Source organism: Notechis scutatus, chromosome 1 (assembly GCF_049901735.1).
Source record: "Notechis scutatus isolate UNSWTSFEM ecotype Mainland chromosome 1, rNotScu1.2, whole genome shotgun sequence".
NCBI lineage: Eukaryota > Metazoa > Chordata > Lepidosauria > Squamata > Elapidae > Notechis > Notechis scutatus.
In genome coordinates, this window is record NC_142009.1 from 155,547,812 (window position 1) to 155,564,292 (window position 16,481).

The 16,481-nt window shown below is 43.4% G+C and overlaps 1 protein-coding gene across 1 annotated transcript in view; it reads left to right on the plus strand.

Moving 5' to 3' along the window:
• PELI1 (pellino E3 ubiquitin protein ligase 1) overlaps positions 1 to 16,481 on the plus strand; it is a 68,713-nt gene that overhangs the window by 45,536 nt on the left and 6,696 nt on the right. The window contains exons 2-4 of the mRNA XM_026668442.2: positions 3,082 to 3,223; positions 10,037 to 10,166; positions 14,085 to 14,186. Coding sequence (XP_026524227.1) covers positions 3,153 to 3,223; positions 10,037 to 10,166; positions 14,085 to 14,186 — 303 coding nt within the window. The 5' untranslated portion in view covers positions 3,082 to 3,152. The remainder of the gene's footprint in view (positions 1 to 3,081; positions 3,224 to 10,036; positions 10,167 to 14,084; positions 14,187 to 16,481) is intronic.

A 16,481-nucleotide genomic window follows, 5' to 3' on the forward strand; every position in this document is an offset into this window, starting at 1 on the left:
GAATGCGGAGGGTTCAGAGTCCAGAATGTCAAGGGTGACTGTGGCAGGGACTGAGCTGGGTTCCCAGGTGGCAAGAGGCCCCTTTGACCCATGTTGCTGGACCCAGCTAAGGCTGAGCTTCACACTGCAAGGCAGTGCCAATTCCTTTGCGCCCAAAGCCCAGTTGCAGCTCTGGGGTGGCCAAAAAAAACAACCCCTTTTGTGCTGTGCAGCTGTGCTGTGCTTTATGCTCTGCTACACTGTGGCTTGGACTTCTTGTAACCCCAGAACCACAGTGCACCAAGAAGCCCCTGAGCTGCAGCAAATTTTTCCTCCATCTCCCTGAACTTGTATGCATGCACACACCTCTCTTTCCCTGGTCACCCTGAACTTGCGCTGCAACAACCCCCCCCTTCCCTATCTGCACCAGGCCCCTCGGGACTCCTCCCGTGGCACTTCCACAGTCTTTATTTTGGGATTTGTTCCACTTCCCACTTAATGAACCATGAGTTATGATGGCAACTGAGATGTAGTCTTTAGAACTGCATTGATTAGCAACACAAATTCCGGTCCCAAATGGTTGTAAGTTGAGGGTTAGTTTTATTAAGTTTTAGAACATCTTTTTAGCAGTCTTTCATCGTTTCACTAAAATGGTATTCTGATTCAGTCTAGTGTTAGTTAATGGAATCTTTAAGGCATAGATCTAGTAGTACTAAATATACAAATGGAGATATTATAATAAAGATTTTAATTTGGTACTTGCACATCTAAGCAAGATGTCTAGAGACATTTTTCTTGGTAATGGTATTAATGTGGGTTGACTTCCCCATTCCACTGTGAAATTGAGTGGCACTTTTGTAACACCTTTGACGTTGCTTGCTTTTGCAATAGTGGTCGTTCTCTCCATCCTAAATTGTAGACTTTACCACTTTGAGGGTGCTGTGGTATGTAGCAGTAAGACTGAAAAATTCGAACTTGCTGTTCTAATGGTTAAGTGGTTAAGTTCTGATTTTAGAACTTAAAATCAGGGGGTGGGGAGGTCTGATTGTTCATGGACATAGAAAGTCATATGCAATACAGTTTACAAGTGTGTATGCATCTATAGCGATATAGATGCATCTGAAGCGATAAAACAATGGGTGAAATGTTTGTTCCTCTTTGGGCCACCAGTAAAACAGATTATAATCATTCAAGCTTGGACTGACTTGAGTTATAAAACTTTTGGAGGAAAAGTGGAGTGTAAATCTGTGACCACCCATGTAAATCAGATGGTATGCATTTACTGGTATGTCAAAAGACTGCCTTCCCCTTGCCAGACTTTCATTGTACACAGATTTTCATTTCAGAGCAAAATGCTTCTTCAAACTTAATGTTGTAATTTAAAGAACTACTTCTAAATACATGAGAGCAGAAAAATGCATAGTGAATTAATGCTTGTTTATTATATGTTCTGTCCTATACAGTCGAATTAATGCTGGTAGACAGTAAATATGAAAGAAAAACTATGTTGTTGTGTTTCAGAAGAAGTAAAAACTGTTTTTGCTTTTAAATTGGCATGTTTTCTGGTTTGTTTGTTTTTAAAAAAACTTATTCATTGAAATACAGACTGTTCTTGACTTACAACCACAGTTGAGCCCAGAATTTGGTAGCTAAGCAATCACAAAGCAAGGCATTATATGTTTATATCACTTAGTGACTGCAATCCCCACAATTCACATTTGCCGTCATTGAGCAAATTTTTACCAATCATTAGCCAAATAGCCATCCAAATCCAAGCCATTCCAGATTTGGTCCTTTACGTCCCAAACAGTTTGACACTGCCACCAACTTCTTCCACCTACCTAACCCCTTCCCCCTCTGCCCTTTTGGGCCTTGCCGTCTGCTCTCTGCTGCCCCAGCTGACTTTAGTTGCCATTTTCATACTCCTTTCCTGGCAAGGCATGCCAAGCCTGATTTCTGGGCTATACGCAACTGGATTTTCAAAGCAAAAGAAAAGGGAGGTAAGGGAAGCATCTTAAAGAGGCTGGAGTGTGCCAAAGTGCCCCTTTGCACTAAGCTCCTAGACCATATGGGGCTGATTTTGCACTGCAAAAATGGGGGGGGGGGCTACCACAAGGCCAGCCAGCCTAGTTCAGGAGCTCTTTGCAAAGAGACAATGCAGGAAGTGGCTTCATACAGTGGGAAAGTGCCAGGATTGGCTCAGCTTCTCTTACATGTGGCTCCCTGAGCCAACCTGCAGCTGTTTGCCATTGGGTGTAACCACTGTCTTCCCCATTGACTGGCACTCTTATTTTCACTGCACTACTGGGCAGTCATGGTAATTGTTGGCTATGGAGACCGTGAAGAAAAAGAACGGATGAACAAGAGGCGCCTGAGGTAAAAGCACAGCAGTTGTATTATGGAAGTGGCATGGCCAGCCAATGAAAAGTGTGAGGGGGGAAGGAGAGGAGGAGAAACACAGTGAAGGTCAGCTGGATACAGCAGTCGGCGGAGCGCGTGGCAGTGGGGCTTTGCACTGAACTGGCTGGCTATGGCGTGCAGTTTGAGGCTGGGATTGGGAGTGAAGTAGAGGCCTGGGAGCTGTGGCAGATGGCTGAGACTGCTAAAGGCCCTGGGCCTCTAATTCAGCCTCAGCGCTAATGCTGCCAAGGAATGCCTCTGTGCAGAACATCAAAAAGGGCAGAAATGGGGTGAACATAGGTAGGTGAAGGGAGCTGAAGTGCATTTGTGGTCATAAGTATGGGTGATCTACCAAATGCCCAAATCCTGATCACAGGACCACAAGGGGCGCTGCAATGGCCTGTAAGTTTGGATGTCAGTTTGTACGTCCTTTCACTTGGCACCATCATAACTTTGAACAGTTGCTGAATGAATGATAAATCAAGGACTCCTAATGTACTAATTCAACCCATCCCCTGTTACTTGAAGCAAATTAGGAAGGGTTGTCATTTCAGCTATATGTTGCGATCTATGCATCTAGCAAGTGATAACAAAATACTTTAGGAATCTCTGCTGAAATTTTTATAGGTTGTGGATTTTGTTTACATAATACCAGATTGTAAGATGTGGCATTCTCCATCATATTTATTTCTTTTTGTTTAGGAAATGACAAAAGTGTGCCAAGATTCTTGATTAGAGAAGTGGAATTTGAGAAAAAGGATCTAACTAGGCTCATGTTTTCGCCTGATCAAGAAAATCATCCATCAAAAGCACCAGTGAAGTATGGTGAACTGATTGTGTTGGGGTAAGTATCTGGCACTGACATCAGAACTTCTAAAAGAGGAGTTTTAGTTAATCCTGCAAACCAAAGTTTTTTCTTGTTTTCCTTGTTGCCTTGCAATGTGATTCTTTGAAACATGGCAGTTCCTTGCAGTGCAGCTTGTTTTGGGATCCTGATTTCAGACTGACATTAGCATCAGTCTGAAATGTTCCATCATTAGCGTCAGAGGCATCAGGGTTAGATCATACCCACATAGTCTTTTGAGTTATATGTGATGCAGCCAAACATTTCTAAGCTTCATCAAATTTCACTAAGAGAAATTTGAGTGCAGGTTTTAAGTTTTTCCCCCCATGAAATCATTTAGGGTTAACTTTAGAATGGCATTTATAACATTTGTATATTAGTATTTACAATAAATTGTTGCTAAAGTAGTTGTCAGCACAGGAGATTTATTCTTAAAATAAAGGTAAAATAAAAGAGTGGCTCAATTTTCTCTGTGCTACAAATTATACAGAATATATAATGAATGAAAACTAATTGAAAAGGTTACGGCATTCCTATTACATTAGGTAAATATCTGATTTCTGCATTCATATACCTGAACCTGTTTGTGATAAGTCTTAGGAATGCATAAAACTTAATATGTACTAGATTTAACAAAATACTCATGTAAAGTATATAACTTGAAAATTTTTGATTTGTCCAGGGTTTTTTACAATAACATCACTGGATGTGAACCATCAAAACAATCTATTTCTGACAAAGCTTTTTGCAAATATTTTATAATTTGGTTGCTAAATAGGAAATGTATAACTGCAATTCTGCAATACAAAGTGCTGTATCATTCTCCTCCATGCTGCATCGAGAGCCCAGGATGGGTTGAATCCTTCCTATGACGTCAATTAGCTGAGTCTGTACTAAGATATAAAAGCCAGCCCCCGGGAGAGACCCCAGCTTTTGACTCAGCTCCTTTCAGTCAGTAGCTGTGCCTCTGAAAGCGTTCTGTTAGATAGCATCTTCAGTACTTTTTTCCTCGCTTCAAGCAGCTCCCAGGGATCTGGGCAGCTGTTCTTCCAGGAGAGCAGGGCTCTCTCTCTCCTGCAACGTTGGGAGCAGCGTTACAGAGCTCTGTGCAGGCAAGCTGGGCAGCGTCTGCAGACTTCCCTCATGCCTGCAGTTTGGAGCGATGGTAAAAATGATCAGCAAACTGATAAGAGGGCAAGCCAGCTGATCGTGTAGCTGGTTGCTGCGTTTTTCCCTTGCTGACTTCGCTCGGGGCTCTGTATAGATTCTGCAATCTTGGAGCCTGTTTTCCTGTAGTCAGCAGCCCTGTTGGATTCAAGCCTTCCACCACGAGGTGAGCGGCCATTTTGTAAGCCCGGGGGCCATTTATACCCTAAGGGGCTTAATAGAAAGATTTCTAAACAGCTTCTTTCCAACGCAAAAGCCTTTATTCTGAAAATGGAGCAAGATAAGGCTCAGGCAGAGCTTTCCCCCCCAGTGGAACAGTCTCTTAAGCCCAATAAGAGAAAAAGACGTAGGCAACACACCCAATCAGTCCAGAGGGAGGTGGCTGCTAAGATCAAAGCTAAGGCTCTAGCCCCTAAGAAGGCAACTCAGGCTGAATTGAGGGCAGAGAAGTGCAGACATGCAGCTCTAGAGAGGCAGTTCAACAGAACTATTCAACAGAAGGGAGTGCAACTACAGCATGTTTCAGGTGATACTCGTGGGCCCCAACCAAGCCCTCCCAAGGGAGGAGAAGTTATCTATGAGCCTTTCCATCCTCCATCCTGGTCTCCTGAGGCTCTTGCTGTTCAATCAGAATCTAAGCAGATCTGGGCCTTATTTCCAACAGGCTTCTGTGCCCTATGATCCTCCCCCTCCCTCCAGGCCTCGAACCTCTCCTCAATCTAGGCCTGAAGCCACCTTCACTCCCACAGCAGCGGGCCTTCGGCCTTCTGCCTCTACCTTTGAGCATAGACCAAGGGATATCCAAGATGTAGTCTCATCAGCCATTAGGCAGGGATTGGCTGAAAGCTTCAAGCAAATTCTTCAACCTCTGGAAAGGGTTCAGGCCCTTCTCCCTTCTCAATCTATAAGTTCCTTGCCTCATCATCCTGATTTACACAGGCCTCAGGACCTCAGGGTCCATTCTTCTCTACCAGAATGGGAGGAGGTTGATGAGGAAGGAAGGCCTTCACCATCTGAACACAGTTACTCTTCTCATTCAGAGTGTGAGATTTTTGACCAAAATCTTTCAGAGGAAGAGGATTCTCGCCCAGAGCAGACATTCTCTGCATTGGTCTTCAAACTTACTCTCTTCAGGCCATTACTCAGCAAGGCCTTGGTCACTGCCAAGCTGTCGCCAGAGGAAGTGGCTCCCGAGTCACAAGGAAATCCCTCTAGCCAAGGGGATTCGCTGTTCTCCAAGCCTGTAGTGCATGCAGAGGTTTTGCCTTCTCCCATTTTGTTCCTGGACATGGTCAAGGAACAGTGCGCTTCTCCTTCGGCAGGTCCTTGCCCATCTTCTCTGGATAAGCGTTTCTACAATGTCAGCGCAGCTCTGGACAATGCCCTGGCAGTGCCTTCTGTTGACATTCCGGTTCTGGCCTCGTTCTCATCTTCTGGCACTCCCACGGAGCCAGAAGATATCCTGAAACTGGATGATAAACGTTCTGAACAGACCCTCAAGCGCAATCACCAGGCCGCTGCTTGGGCTGTTCGGGCTTCAACAGCAGCATCCTTTTTCACGAGGGCATCCATACGGTGGCTGCGCCAACTCCAGAATAGATTGCCTGCTTCTGACCTTTGGTCTCACCAAGACCTTAATAAGATTATTGCAGCGGCGGAATTCACTGCGGATGCCACTCTCAATTCCGCCAAATTTGCATCCAAGGCCATGGCATCTTCTGTAGCAGCAAGAAGACTTTTATGGCTCCGAAATTAGCAGGCGGAGTCATGCCAAAAATGGAAGCTGGCTTCAGTTCCATTCGCAGGCGATAAGCTTTTTGGCGATGTTCTGAAACCTTATCTCATCGAAACCAGAGATAAACGTAAAATTCTCTCTTCCTCTAGGAAGAAAGCCGACTATCGCCCTGCTCCTTATCGCCCTCCTGCCTTCCGAGCGGAGACCTCATCTCGCTTCCCCCGCTCTCACAGGCCATACTCCCAACGCCAAGACCAACGGGCGGAAACATCTGGCAGGCAACAACCTTCTACTGGTAAACTGCCCTTTCCGGGGGGAGGGGTCGTTCCTTTCGTTGCTCTAAGTAATCCCTCGTTCTCCCCACCCATCGGAGGTAGCCTAGCCTTCTTTGCCTCCAGATGGGAGGAGTCAACAACGGACGCCTGGGTGCTCAGCATTATTAGGTCAGGGTTACAATTGGACTTCCTAATGTCACCCCCCAAATTTTTTTTGATCTGTCCTGTCTCTCAGGACATTTTCAGGCAAGCCCTCATGAATCAGGCCATTCAGCACCTTCTTGAAATCAGGGCTATTCAACTTGTTCCCCCCTCTCAACGGGGACGTGGACTTTACTCTCGCCTTTTCATCATTCCCAAAGCCTCAGGGGGGTGGCGAGCCATCCTTGATCTAAAATTTTTCAACCGATTTGTAAAATACAGGCGATTTAAAATGCAGACTCTGCATTCTATTTTAGAGAGCGTTCGGGAGGGCGACCTCCTCTCTTCCATTGATCTCACTGAGGCTTACCTCCACATCCCAATTTGGCCTCATCATCGCCAGTTTCTCTGTTTCTGTTATCAGAATACCCATTACCAGTATTGAGCACTTCCCTTCAGCCTCTCATCAGCTCCAAGGGTCTTCACAAAGGTTCTGGCAGCATTGATGGCATCTCTGCATTCTATTCCAGTGAGGATCCAATGCTACTTGGATGACATTTTGATTCTATCTTCTTCCATCCATGTGGCCCATCGGGATCTGCAAATTACCCTGTCATATCTCCAGAACCACGGATTTTCCATCAACAACAAAAAGAGCCAGCTCTCTCCTACAACCAAATTGCAACACTTGGGAGCAGTCATCGATACCATGTCGTGCCAGGTTTTCCTGTCCCCAGCTCGTGGAAAAGAGCCTTGCAGAGATCATCAGCCAGATCCAGCAACATCAAATTGTCCTCCTGTCGCTGCTGTCCAAACTTCTGGGGAAGATGGTCTCCTGTATTGGCATTGTCCCGTGGGCTCGGCTCCATTCCCAACCCCTCCAATGGTTCCTGCTTCCCTACCAACGAGCAGGAACCAGCCACTCATCCATCAAGGTCCCACTCCCGCCACAAATCCGGAGATCTCTCAATTGGTGGCATTCCCCGTCAATCTGGAGGGGACTCCTGTTCAGGGACCCAGACAGGTTAGTGATAACCACCGATGCCAGCCTCCTGGGTTGGGGTTCCCATATGCAGGGCCAGATAGCTCAGGGCATTTGCTCCAGATCAGAGCAGACCCTTCCCATAAATTGGCTAGAGCTCAGAGCCATTTTTCTGGCTCTCAAGCATTTCAGGCAATCAGTGACCAGCTCTCATGTTCTAGTCCTTACGGACAACATGGCCACAAAGGCTCATGTCAACCAGCAAGGGGGGGACGAGGTCCAAAGCCCTCATGAGAGAGGCTCTACGGTTGGGGTTATGGGCAGAGAAACACCTGTTGTCGATCTCGGCAGACCACATCTCCGGAGTCGACAACTCCCAGGCCAACTGGCTCAGCAGGAGCCTAGTTGACCAGGCAGAATGGTCCATTCCTCCGTCTCTATTCAGGGATCTTTCCCTCAGATTTGGAACACCGGAGGTGGATCTCTTCTCCACTCCTCAAAATGCCCAAGTCACCAGATTCTTCACCAGGTTTCCTTGCCAGGGAGCGGAGGGGACCAATGCTCTTTGGTGCAGATGGTCCAAGGGTCTCCTCTATGCCTTTCCCCCACTTCCCATCATTCCGGCAGTAATTCGGAAGATGTTGGAGGAACGTGCGGAGCTCCTCCTCCTCCTGGGACCCTATTGGCCAAGGAGGCCCTGGTTTGCGGACCTGGTCAACCTATCGGTGGCTTCTCCGTGGAGGATCCCAGCCCATCTAATCTCCCTTCACCAGGGGGCCCTGCTCCACCTAGAGCCCCAGTGGTTCAAGCTGACCGTGTGGCACTTGAGCGGCAGCGGCTAGAGGAGGCTTAACTTCCAGAAAGGGTCATCCTCACTATCCTGGCGTCTTGCAAACCTTCTACAAGGCACATCTATGATGCCACCTGGAAGGCTTTTTCCCGATGGTGCCTCAGGGAGGGTCTTTCTCCTGCTTCAGCCCAGTTGGCAGAAGTTCTTAGCTTCCTTCAGCATGGGCTGGAGAAAGGTTTGGCCCCCAACACCTTACGCAGGCAGGTTGCGGCCCTCTCCTCGGTACTTTCATGGGATTCACTTCCTTCCTTATCCCATCACACTTCAGTCAGGAGGTTTTTGAAAGGGGCTTCCAACCTGCACCCTCCGGTGGTTCACAGGTATCCTTCCTGGGACCTTCATATGGTCCTTAATGCCCTTACAAAAAACCCCTTTGAACCCCTTAGGACAGTGTCTCTCCATTTCCTGACTCTGAAGGTAGTGTTCCTTGTTGCCAGGAGGGTTTCCGAGCTTGCTGCTCTTTCCATCAGACAGGACCTTTGTTCCTTTCACGATGATAGGGTTGTTCTTCGTCTGGACCCCTCATTTATTCCGAAGGTTAACACCTGGTTTCACAGGTCCCAGGACATTGTTTTGCCTGACTTTTGTCCTCTCCCGCACCATGACCTAGGGCAGCAGTGGCACACGCTAGACGTAAGAAGGGCTCTTATAATATACCTTAAGCGCACTTCCTCCTTCAGGAAGTCGGAAGCCGTGTTTGTTTCCTTTTTCCCTTCTCACTTGGGGCACAAGGCCTCTTCTACTATTAGCAGGTGGGTCAGGTCTTGCATTGATCAGGCCTACAAAGCTGCGGCCCTTCCAGTTCCCCAAGGTCTGATGGCGCATTCTACCAGAAGCGCGGCCACTTCTGCTGCCTGGGCGACCCAAGCACCCTTGGAGGAGATTTGTCATGTGGCCACATGGACATCCCCGTCTCCTTTCATCAGACACTACCGTCTGGATGCTTTTGCCTCGGCGAATGCAGCCTTCGGCAGACGGGTGCTTCAACAAGTGGTTCCACAGTTCCAGTGTGATGAGCCGGAGGACATGCAAGCTTTGGTATGTCCCATCCTGGGCTCTCGATGGAGCATGGAGGAGAATAGGCGTTGGTAGAAGTTACCTTGAACGCCTTTTCTATTTATGCTGCGAGAGAGCCCAGCCCCTCCCTTGATTCGTCCGGAGAGGGCAAGACATATTTCTGTATTTATTTTGGGCTTTCAGAGACACCTTTCAGTCTGTCAAGTATCTTCGCCAAAAGCTGGGGTCTCTCCCGGGGGCTGGCTTTTATATCTTAGTACAGACTCAGCTAATTGACGTCATAGGAAGGAGTCAACCCATCCTGGGCTCTCTCGCAGCACAGATAGAAAGGGCGTTCACGGTAACTTCTACCAACGCCCATTTTCCTATTTGGCTCTTACATCCATCTGAAGTAACCTCCAACATTTTGTAGTTTGTTATTTGCCTGATTTTTTCTTTATAGAGATATGTGTTCTTACAATCTTTGTGTTCTTTTAAGGGATTAAAAAGTATGATGTATATTGCAATAATGTATTAAATATTTAGAAAGTTATTTCTAAAATATTCAGTTCTACAACATTATGGAATTATGTACAAATTAATTCAGAGCCTTTATCATCTAATAATCCTCCCATCTCTTCAATTCTTCCTGTACTGTTTTCCACAGATATAATGGCTCCCTGCCAAATGGAGATAGAGGAAGAAGAAAAAGTAGGTTTGCTTTATTTAAAAGACCTAAAGCAAATGGGGTGAAACCTAGTACAGTGCATATTGCCTGTACACCTCAGGCAGCCAAGGTAAGCTTGATTAATGAGGATCTACCACTGTAAATTAACAGCAATTTCTATCAATGAAATTGTGTGCATGTGTGTGAAATTGTATGTTTTTTTTAAGATGGCATCAGGCAGGCATTATGTTGAAGTAGATGGTTGTTTGGTCAGATGATGATGGATAAATGGATATATAATTGGTAAGTGCAGTGAGTTAATCGAAATTCATGTTGCTTATCCTGCCTCATATTAAAGAACAGGCAGAGTTTACTCTTAGGAAAAGAGTACTCTCTGGAAAATTGTAGAGACCAGAACTAGGTCATCTAGTGCCTCACAGTCATCTTAACCCAGCGTTTCTCTACATTCGCAACTTTAAGATGTCTTCCAGAAAGCCACACATCTTAAAGTTGCTAAGGTTAAGAAGTACTGTCTAAAACAGTTCTCTCAGTCCTTTCTGATGCTTGGGTTGATAGGTAAATCGTGAACTTCTGGAATGCTGTTAGTAAGAAAGCAAGCCCATTTTAACTGTTGATCGAGTATGTATTGCATTTGAATTTCATTGTATCTTTCTGTTTATTGTGATTAAATTATGCCTAATTTCTGCCCATCTCTTTGCTTCCTTTTCTTCATGAGGAACAATTTAACTTTTGTTGAGTGTCATTTATCATACTGTTCAACCTCAAAAGCAGTGGTTAAACAGGTTAATCCATAGTTAAACTATGGTTTATTAAAATAGCTTCTTGTAATAAGTATACTTTAAGCAGTTTAGGTTTTGCATGCCATGTTTAAACATCACAAGGGATGCCAGATTGCATGTGAAGAGAGAAGTGTGTAAGTCTTGAAGGCCAGTGTTGGTAATAAATAATAAATATCATGTCTGCAAACCAGAATAGTTCAGTATTAGAATTATTTCATATGTAGATAAGAAATAACTCCTGTTATTATAAAAAAATCTTCATATACATTAATACAATATGTAAATGTCATAATGGTTGTACTTGGGAGTAACTTTTGCATATAGTAGGGCTCATTTTTACTAGCTTTGGTTGCTGAAATGAGGGATGAAGATTATTATTTTGGTTAGTGATGCTTAAACTAAGTAAATATTTGTTTCATATTTCTCATATAACTTTATTCCTTTATCTTAAAATTTGTTTCTTATTTATTTATCCTAAGTGTTTATGCCATCCTACAAATCATAAAAGAGGCACGGATACTAATATATGGTATACTATAATGGGGCTCAAACAATATGAATACAATAATAGTGGCAAGAGGAGAAGAAATTCTAGATAGGACAACTCTTCAAAGAAAAGCTCAGTGCCATTTGCTAAAGGAGAAGCCTTTACTGACAAAAGACCCTTTCTTCTTACTGCATCTTTCAGACTATAAGCTTGAGCTCATAGTGGCAATGACCAGCTATAGATGAATCCGTGGTGGCATCTGGCCAGCTATAGATGAGTCACAACATCTCTCACAGCCTAAGTCATATAGCTTTAAGCTGTCAGATCTGCTAAGATCTGCTATAATCTGCTCTTTCCCCATTTTGAGGGATTTCCATTGTCTTTGCTTCATAATAGCACCTCTTTTGCCTAATTAATGTATTGATCACCACATTTTTAAAAAGCTGTTTAACTTTAAAACTTCCTCTTTACCCCGGTGTGCTGAGAGGATGGGATGGAGGCAATGTTGACCCATCATGTTCAGGGCCTCATTTTTTTGTGCCTCATTTTTGTGACATTTGAACGCCCTGAGGATCTTAATCATTCAGTGTGTCTAGGCCAACATATGGCTAACAGTAGCCATGACTAATGGGCTTATCTCATAGCAACATATGTTCTATTGTGAAAGATTAAATGAGACCAGTTGGGACTGTTTTCTTGAATACATCAGTCATGCATTTTAAAAAAAGTTTCTCTACAGTTCATTGTTTTGAAGTGACACACCTGCACATAATTAGCATCGGTACTGTCAGAGTTTCAGTAAGCTCAACAGGAGGCCAGTAATACTAATTTCAAATGCAAGCTTTGCATATGTCTCTGGTCTGGGAAATAATGAAGGGTCTTTATAGGAGCTTCTGAAAGAGCTGGGACTCTTAAGCACAAGAGTACATACAAATTGCATGCAACATGTTTGTGATCTTTTTTCCTTTGTTTATGTCACAGAATTGTATTTGGAGATAGTATGGCCATAGCATTTCTCCCATTGTTGAATAAAATATGCTCATTGTAATTTATTTCATGAGGACTGTTTTACTTGGAGTCTGAATCCTGATAACCTTCATTTGTTTTCCTCAATTTGGTGCCTTCCAGCTATTGGCATAAACTAGTACAGTGTATATAAGTTGTTTGAGCTGTATAAGAAATTTGGTACATGAGAATTGCACCCATTGTAAATTCCTCTATATGAACCTTCCTTCAATGGTAAAACACAGGTTTGGTGTGATGTATGGATTAGGATGGACTTCTCAAAATACCATAGTGATTCAAAATGAGCAAAATGAAGGTTTATAATACAGAAGTCTGAACTCAGTATGCTTTGGACTGTCAATACAATTAACTTCAAAATAACCAATATGTGCCTGACTTGCCAGAAGTGGGTGGGAACCAAAAATTAATAGTAATTAATTTTAGCAAACCTGTCTATTTGAAACCCTATAGTATGCCAGCCATGGGGTAGATATAAAGCATGCAAGCAACCTAAAGTAAAGAGCTATGACCTTATCAGCCATTGTATGAACCTTTGCCATTAACATATTGCTTCCTTCTCTCACATACTTACAAATAGAACATATCTAATAAAATGGCATCAAATCAGTATAATCACGCATTAAATTCCCTGTTAATAAATACTTGCATGAAAACATCAATTGATTTCTGTAATACATAAGGCATTTGAGCCTTATCTATGTTTTTGGCCTGAAATAGGTGTAGTATTCCTATTTAACATAAAGTTATCCAGATACACTGATTTAACAAGACCAAACTATACAATATGCACAATAAGGAATAAATGAGTGAACTTACAGTCTGAGGCCAGAAAATAAAAGTTAAGAGAACCATATACAATCTGACAGTACAACGAAATAAGATTAAGTCAGTTACTTACTTCAGTTATTGGGTCTGAACAGAGTGAAAAATGTAGCTATTGCATTGTTTCAGGACATTTATCATTTAGGAAAAATTGTAAATACCATGCCTCTGAAGAGCCTGGGTTCTTTCTATTATGAGCTGGAATTTCTTGTAAAATCTACAACTCAGAAAGCTATCTTCTAAACTTTCAATTTCACAAAGGCACGAGGAATAGAGTAAAGGAGAAAATGAGTAGGTAAATATATATTATTCAAGTCTCCTTTGTAATGAATAATGTCACAGCTAGTGGCCACATGGCGGGAGTGAGAGTGATGTTAGTCATATTGCAGGGCATCAATTTGTGAGTGACTGGTTCACAGCATGAGAATATGGAGGGACCAACATATTTAGGTTAGATGGCATTAGTAACAACCATAACATGCTTATTTAGCAGAATTGCTTAGAAGAACAACTGCCTTTATGATGGAAAAGTGGGGAAGAGAGTCATGCAAAGAATTACTGGTTTTGTTGCATTACAAAAGAACAGCTACAAAAGCTGAGGGTTAGCTATGAAGATGATCTTTAAAAGTTTTCTTCCAAGAAACTGCCACAACTCCCTGATTGTGCATGTTCTTCAATATCACAGTTGAAGATACATATCATAGGATTTTTATAGTAATTATAGGGTTTTGTTTTATTTTATTGACTAAAATAACATAACTAGGGGAAGTAAGATCAAACGGGAGTAAATTTTCCATGTCGAATCATGAGTTATTTTACCTAGTAGGATTGTACTCTAGTGTAAAGTTTTACTAATCAATATATTTTATGGTTTTACATTGCTGAAATATCCCCTCTTTTCCCTTTTTACTAGGCAATAAGCAACAAGGACCAGCACAGCATTTCTTATACCTTGTCTCGAGTGCAAACAGTGGTGGTTGAGTATACCCATGATAGCAACACTGATATGTTTCAGGTATTGTGTGTAAAGTATTCATGTGCTGGGAACTGCATAAATTAATGATGAATAATATGGATAAAATTGTATAAATGTATGTTAGAAACATAATATTGTGGTTGTACTAATAGAAAGTAAAGTTTTACTGTACACTGGTAAAACTTCCAAAACTCTATTCCCTGAACTAAAGATCTGGGAATTTAAGATTAGAGATGGCTAGTAGAAACAGGAAGGAAGTACTTCCTGTTCATTGTTATTACAAAAATCCATTTGGTAAACATCTGAGAACTCTGTTTTGATCTTGTTCATCTACAGTCAGTCTACATCTGCTGTTCAGTTACTCAATTCACAGTAAACTTTAGTCCTTCAACTTGCTGCCTAAATATATATAGCTTGTCTATTTAAAAAAAAACAACTAGCTTTTAAATGATAGACTTTTGTTCTAGTTGGATAAAACATATCTGATCAAAATTAGATTAATATTTTTCACATAATATATTCACATAATATATTCCTCATGCATATTATTTCTTTTGGATTCTTTATTACATGCTTTCTGGGAATTCTCTTTCTAGTGCTTGTGTGTGCATACATGTATGTAAAATACTTTCCCACATATTGCAATTTACATTTAAGCAAACAGTCTTTTAAAATCAGTTTCCAGAAGGCCCTCAATATAAGGATAAGTTATTTAGGAATTAGCTACTTACTAACTCCATTTAACTACACTGCTCAAAAAAATAAAGGGAACACTTAAGCAACACAATGTAACTCCAAGTCAATCACACTTCTGTGAAATCAAACTGTCCACTTAGGTAGCAACACTGATTGACAATCAATTTCACATGCTGTTGTGCAAATGGAATAGACAACAGGTGGAAAGCATAGGAGGTTAGCAAGACATCCCCAATAAAGGAGTGGTTCTGCAGGTAGTGACCACAGACCACTTCTCAGTTCCTATGCTTTCTGGCTGATGGTTTGGTCACTTTTGAATGCTGGCGGTGCTTTCACTCTAGTGGTAGGATGAGATGGAGTCTACAACCCACACAAGTGGCTCAGGTAGTGCAGCTCAACCAGGATGGCACATCAATGCGAGCTGTGGCAAGAAAGTTTGCTGTGTCTGTCAGTGTAGTGTCCAGAGTATGGAGGTGCTACCAGGAGACAGGCCAGTACATCAGGAGACGTGGAGGAGGCCGTAGGAGGGCAATAACCCAGTATCAAGACTGCTACCTCCGCCTTTGTGCAAGGAGGGACAGGAGGAGCACTGCCAGAGCCCTGCAAAATGACCTCCAACGGGCCACAAATGTGCATGTGGCTGCTCAAACGGTCAGAAACAGACTCCATGAGGGTGGTATGAGGGCCCAACGTCCACAGGTGGGGGTTGTGCTTACAGCCCCACACTGTGCAGGACGTTTGGCATTTGCCAGAGAACACCAAGATTGGCAAATTTGCCACTGGTGCCCTGTGCTCTTCACGGATGAAAGCAGGTTCACACTGAGCACATGTGACAGACGTGACAGGGTCTGGAGATGCCGTGGATAACATTCTGCTGCCTGCAACATCCTCCAGCATGACCGTTTTGGCAGTGAGTTAGTAATATTGTGGGGTGGCATTTCTTTAGAGGGCCGCACAGCCCTCCATGTGCTCGCCAGAGGTAGCCTGACTGCCATTAGGTATCGAAATGAGATCCTCAGACCCCTTGTGAGACCATATGCTGGTGCGGTTGGCCCTGGGTTCCTCCTAATGCACGACAACGCTAGACCTCATGTGGCTGGAGTGTGTCAGCAGTTCCTGCAAGACGAAGGCATTGATGCTATGGACTGGCCCGCCCATTCCCCAGACCTGAATCCAATTGAGCACATCTGGGACATCATGTCTCACTCCATCCACCAATGCCACGTTGCACCACAGACTGTCCAGGAGTTGGGGGATACTTTAGTCCAGGTGTGGGAGGAGATCCCTCAGGAGACCCTCCGCCACCTCATCAGGAGCATTCCCAGGCGTTGTAGGGAGGTCATACAGGCACGTGGAGGCCACACACACTACTGAGCCTCATTTTGACTTGTTTTAAGGACATTACATCAAAGTTGGATCAGCCTGTAGTGTTTTTTTCCACTTTAATTTTGAGCGTAACTCCAAATCCAGACCTCCATAGGTTGCTAAATTTGATTTCCATTGATAATTTTTGTGTGATTTTGTTGTCAGCACATTCAACTATGTAATGAACAAAGCATATAATAAGAATATTTCATTCATTCAGATCTAGGATGTCTTATTTTTGCGTTCCCTTTATTTTTTTGAGCAGTGTACTTA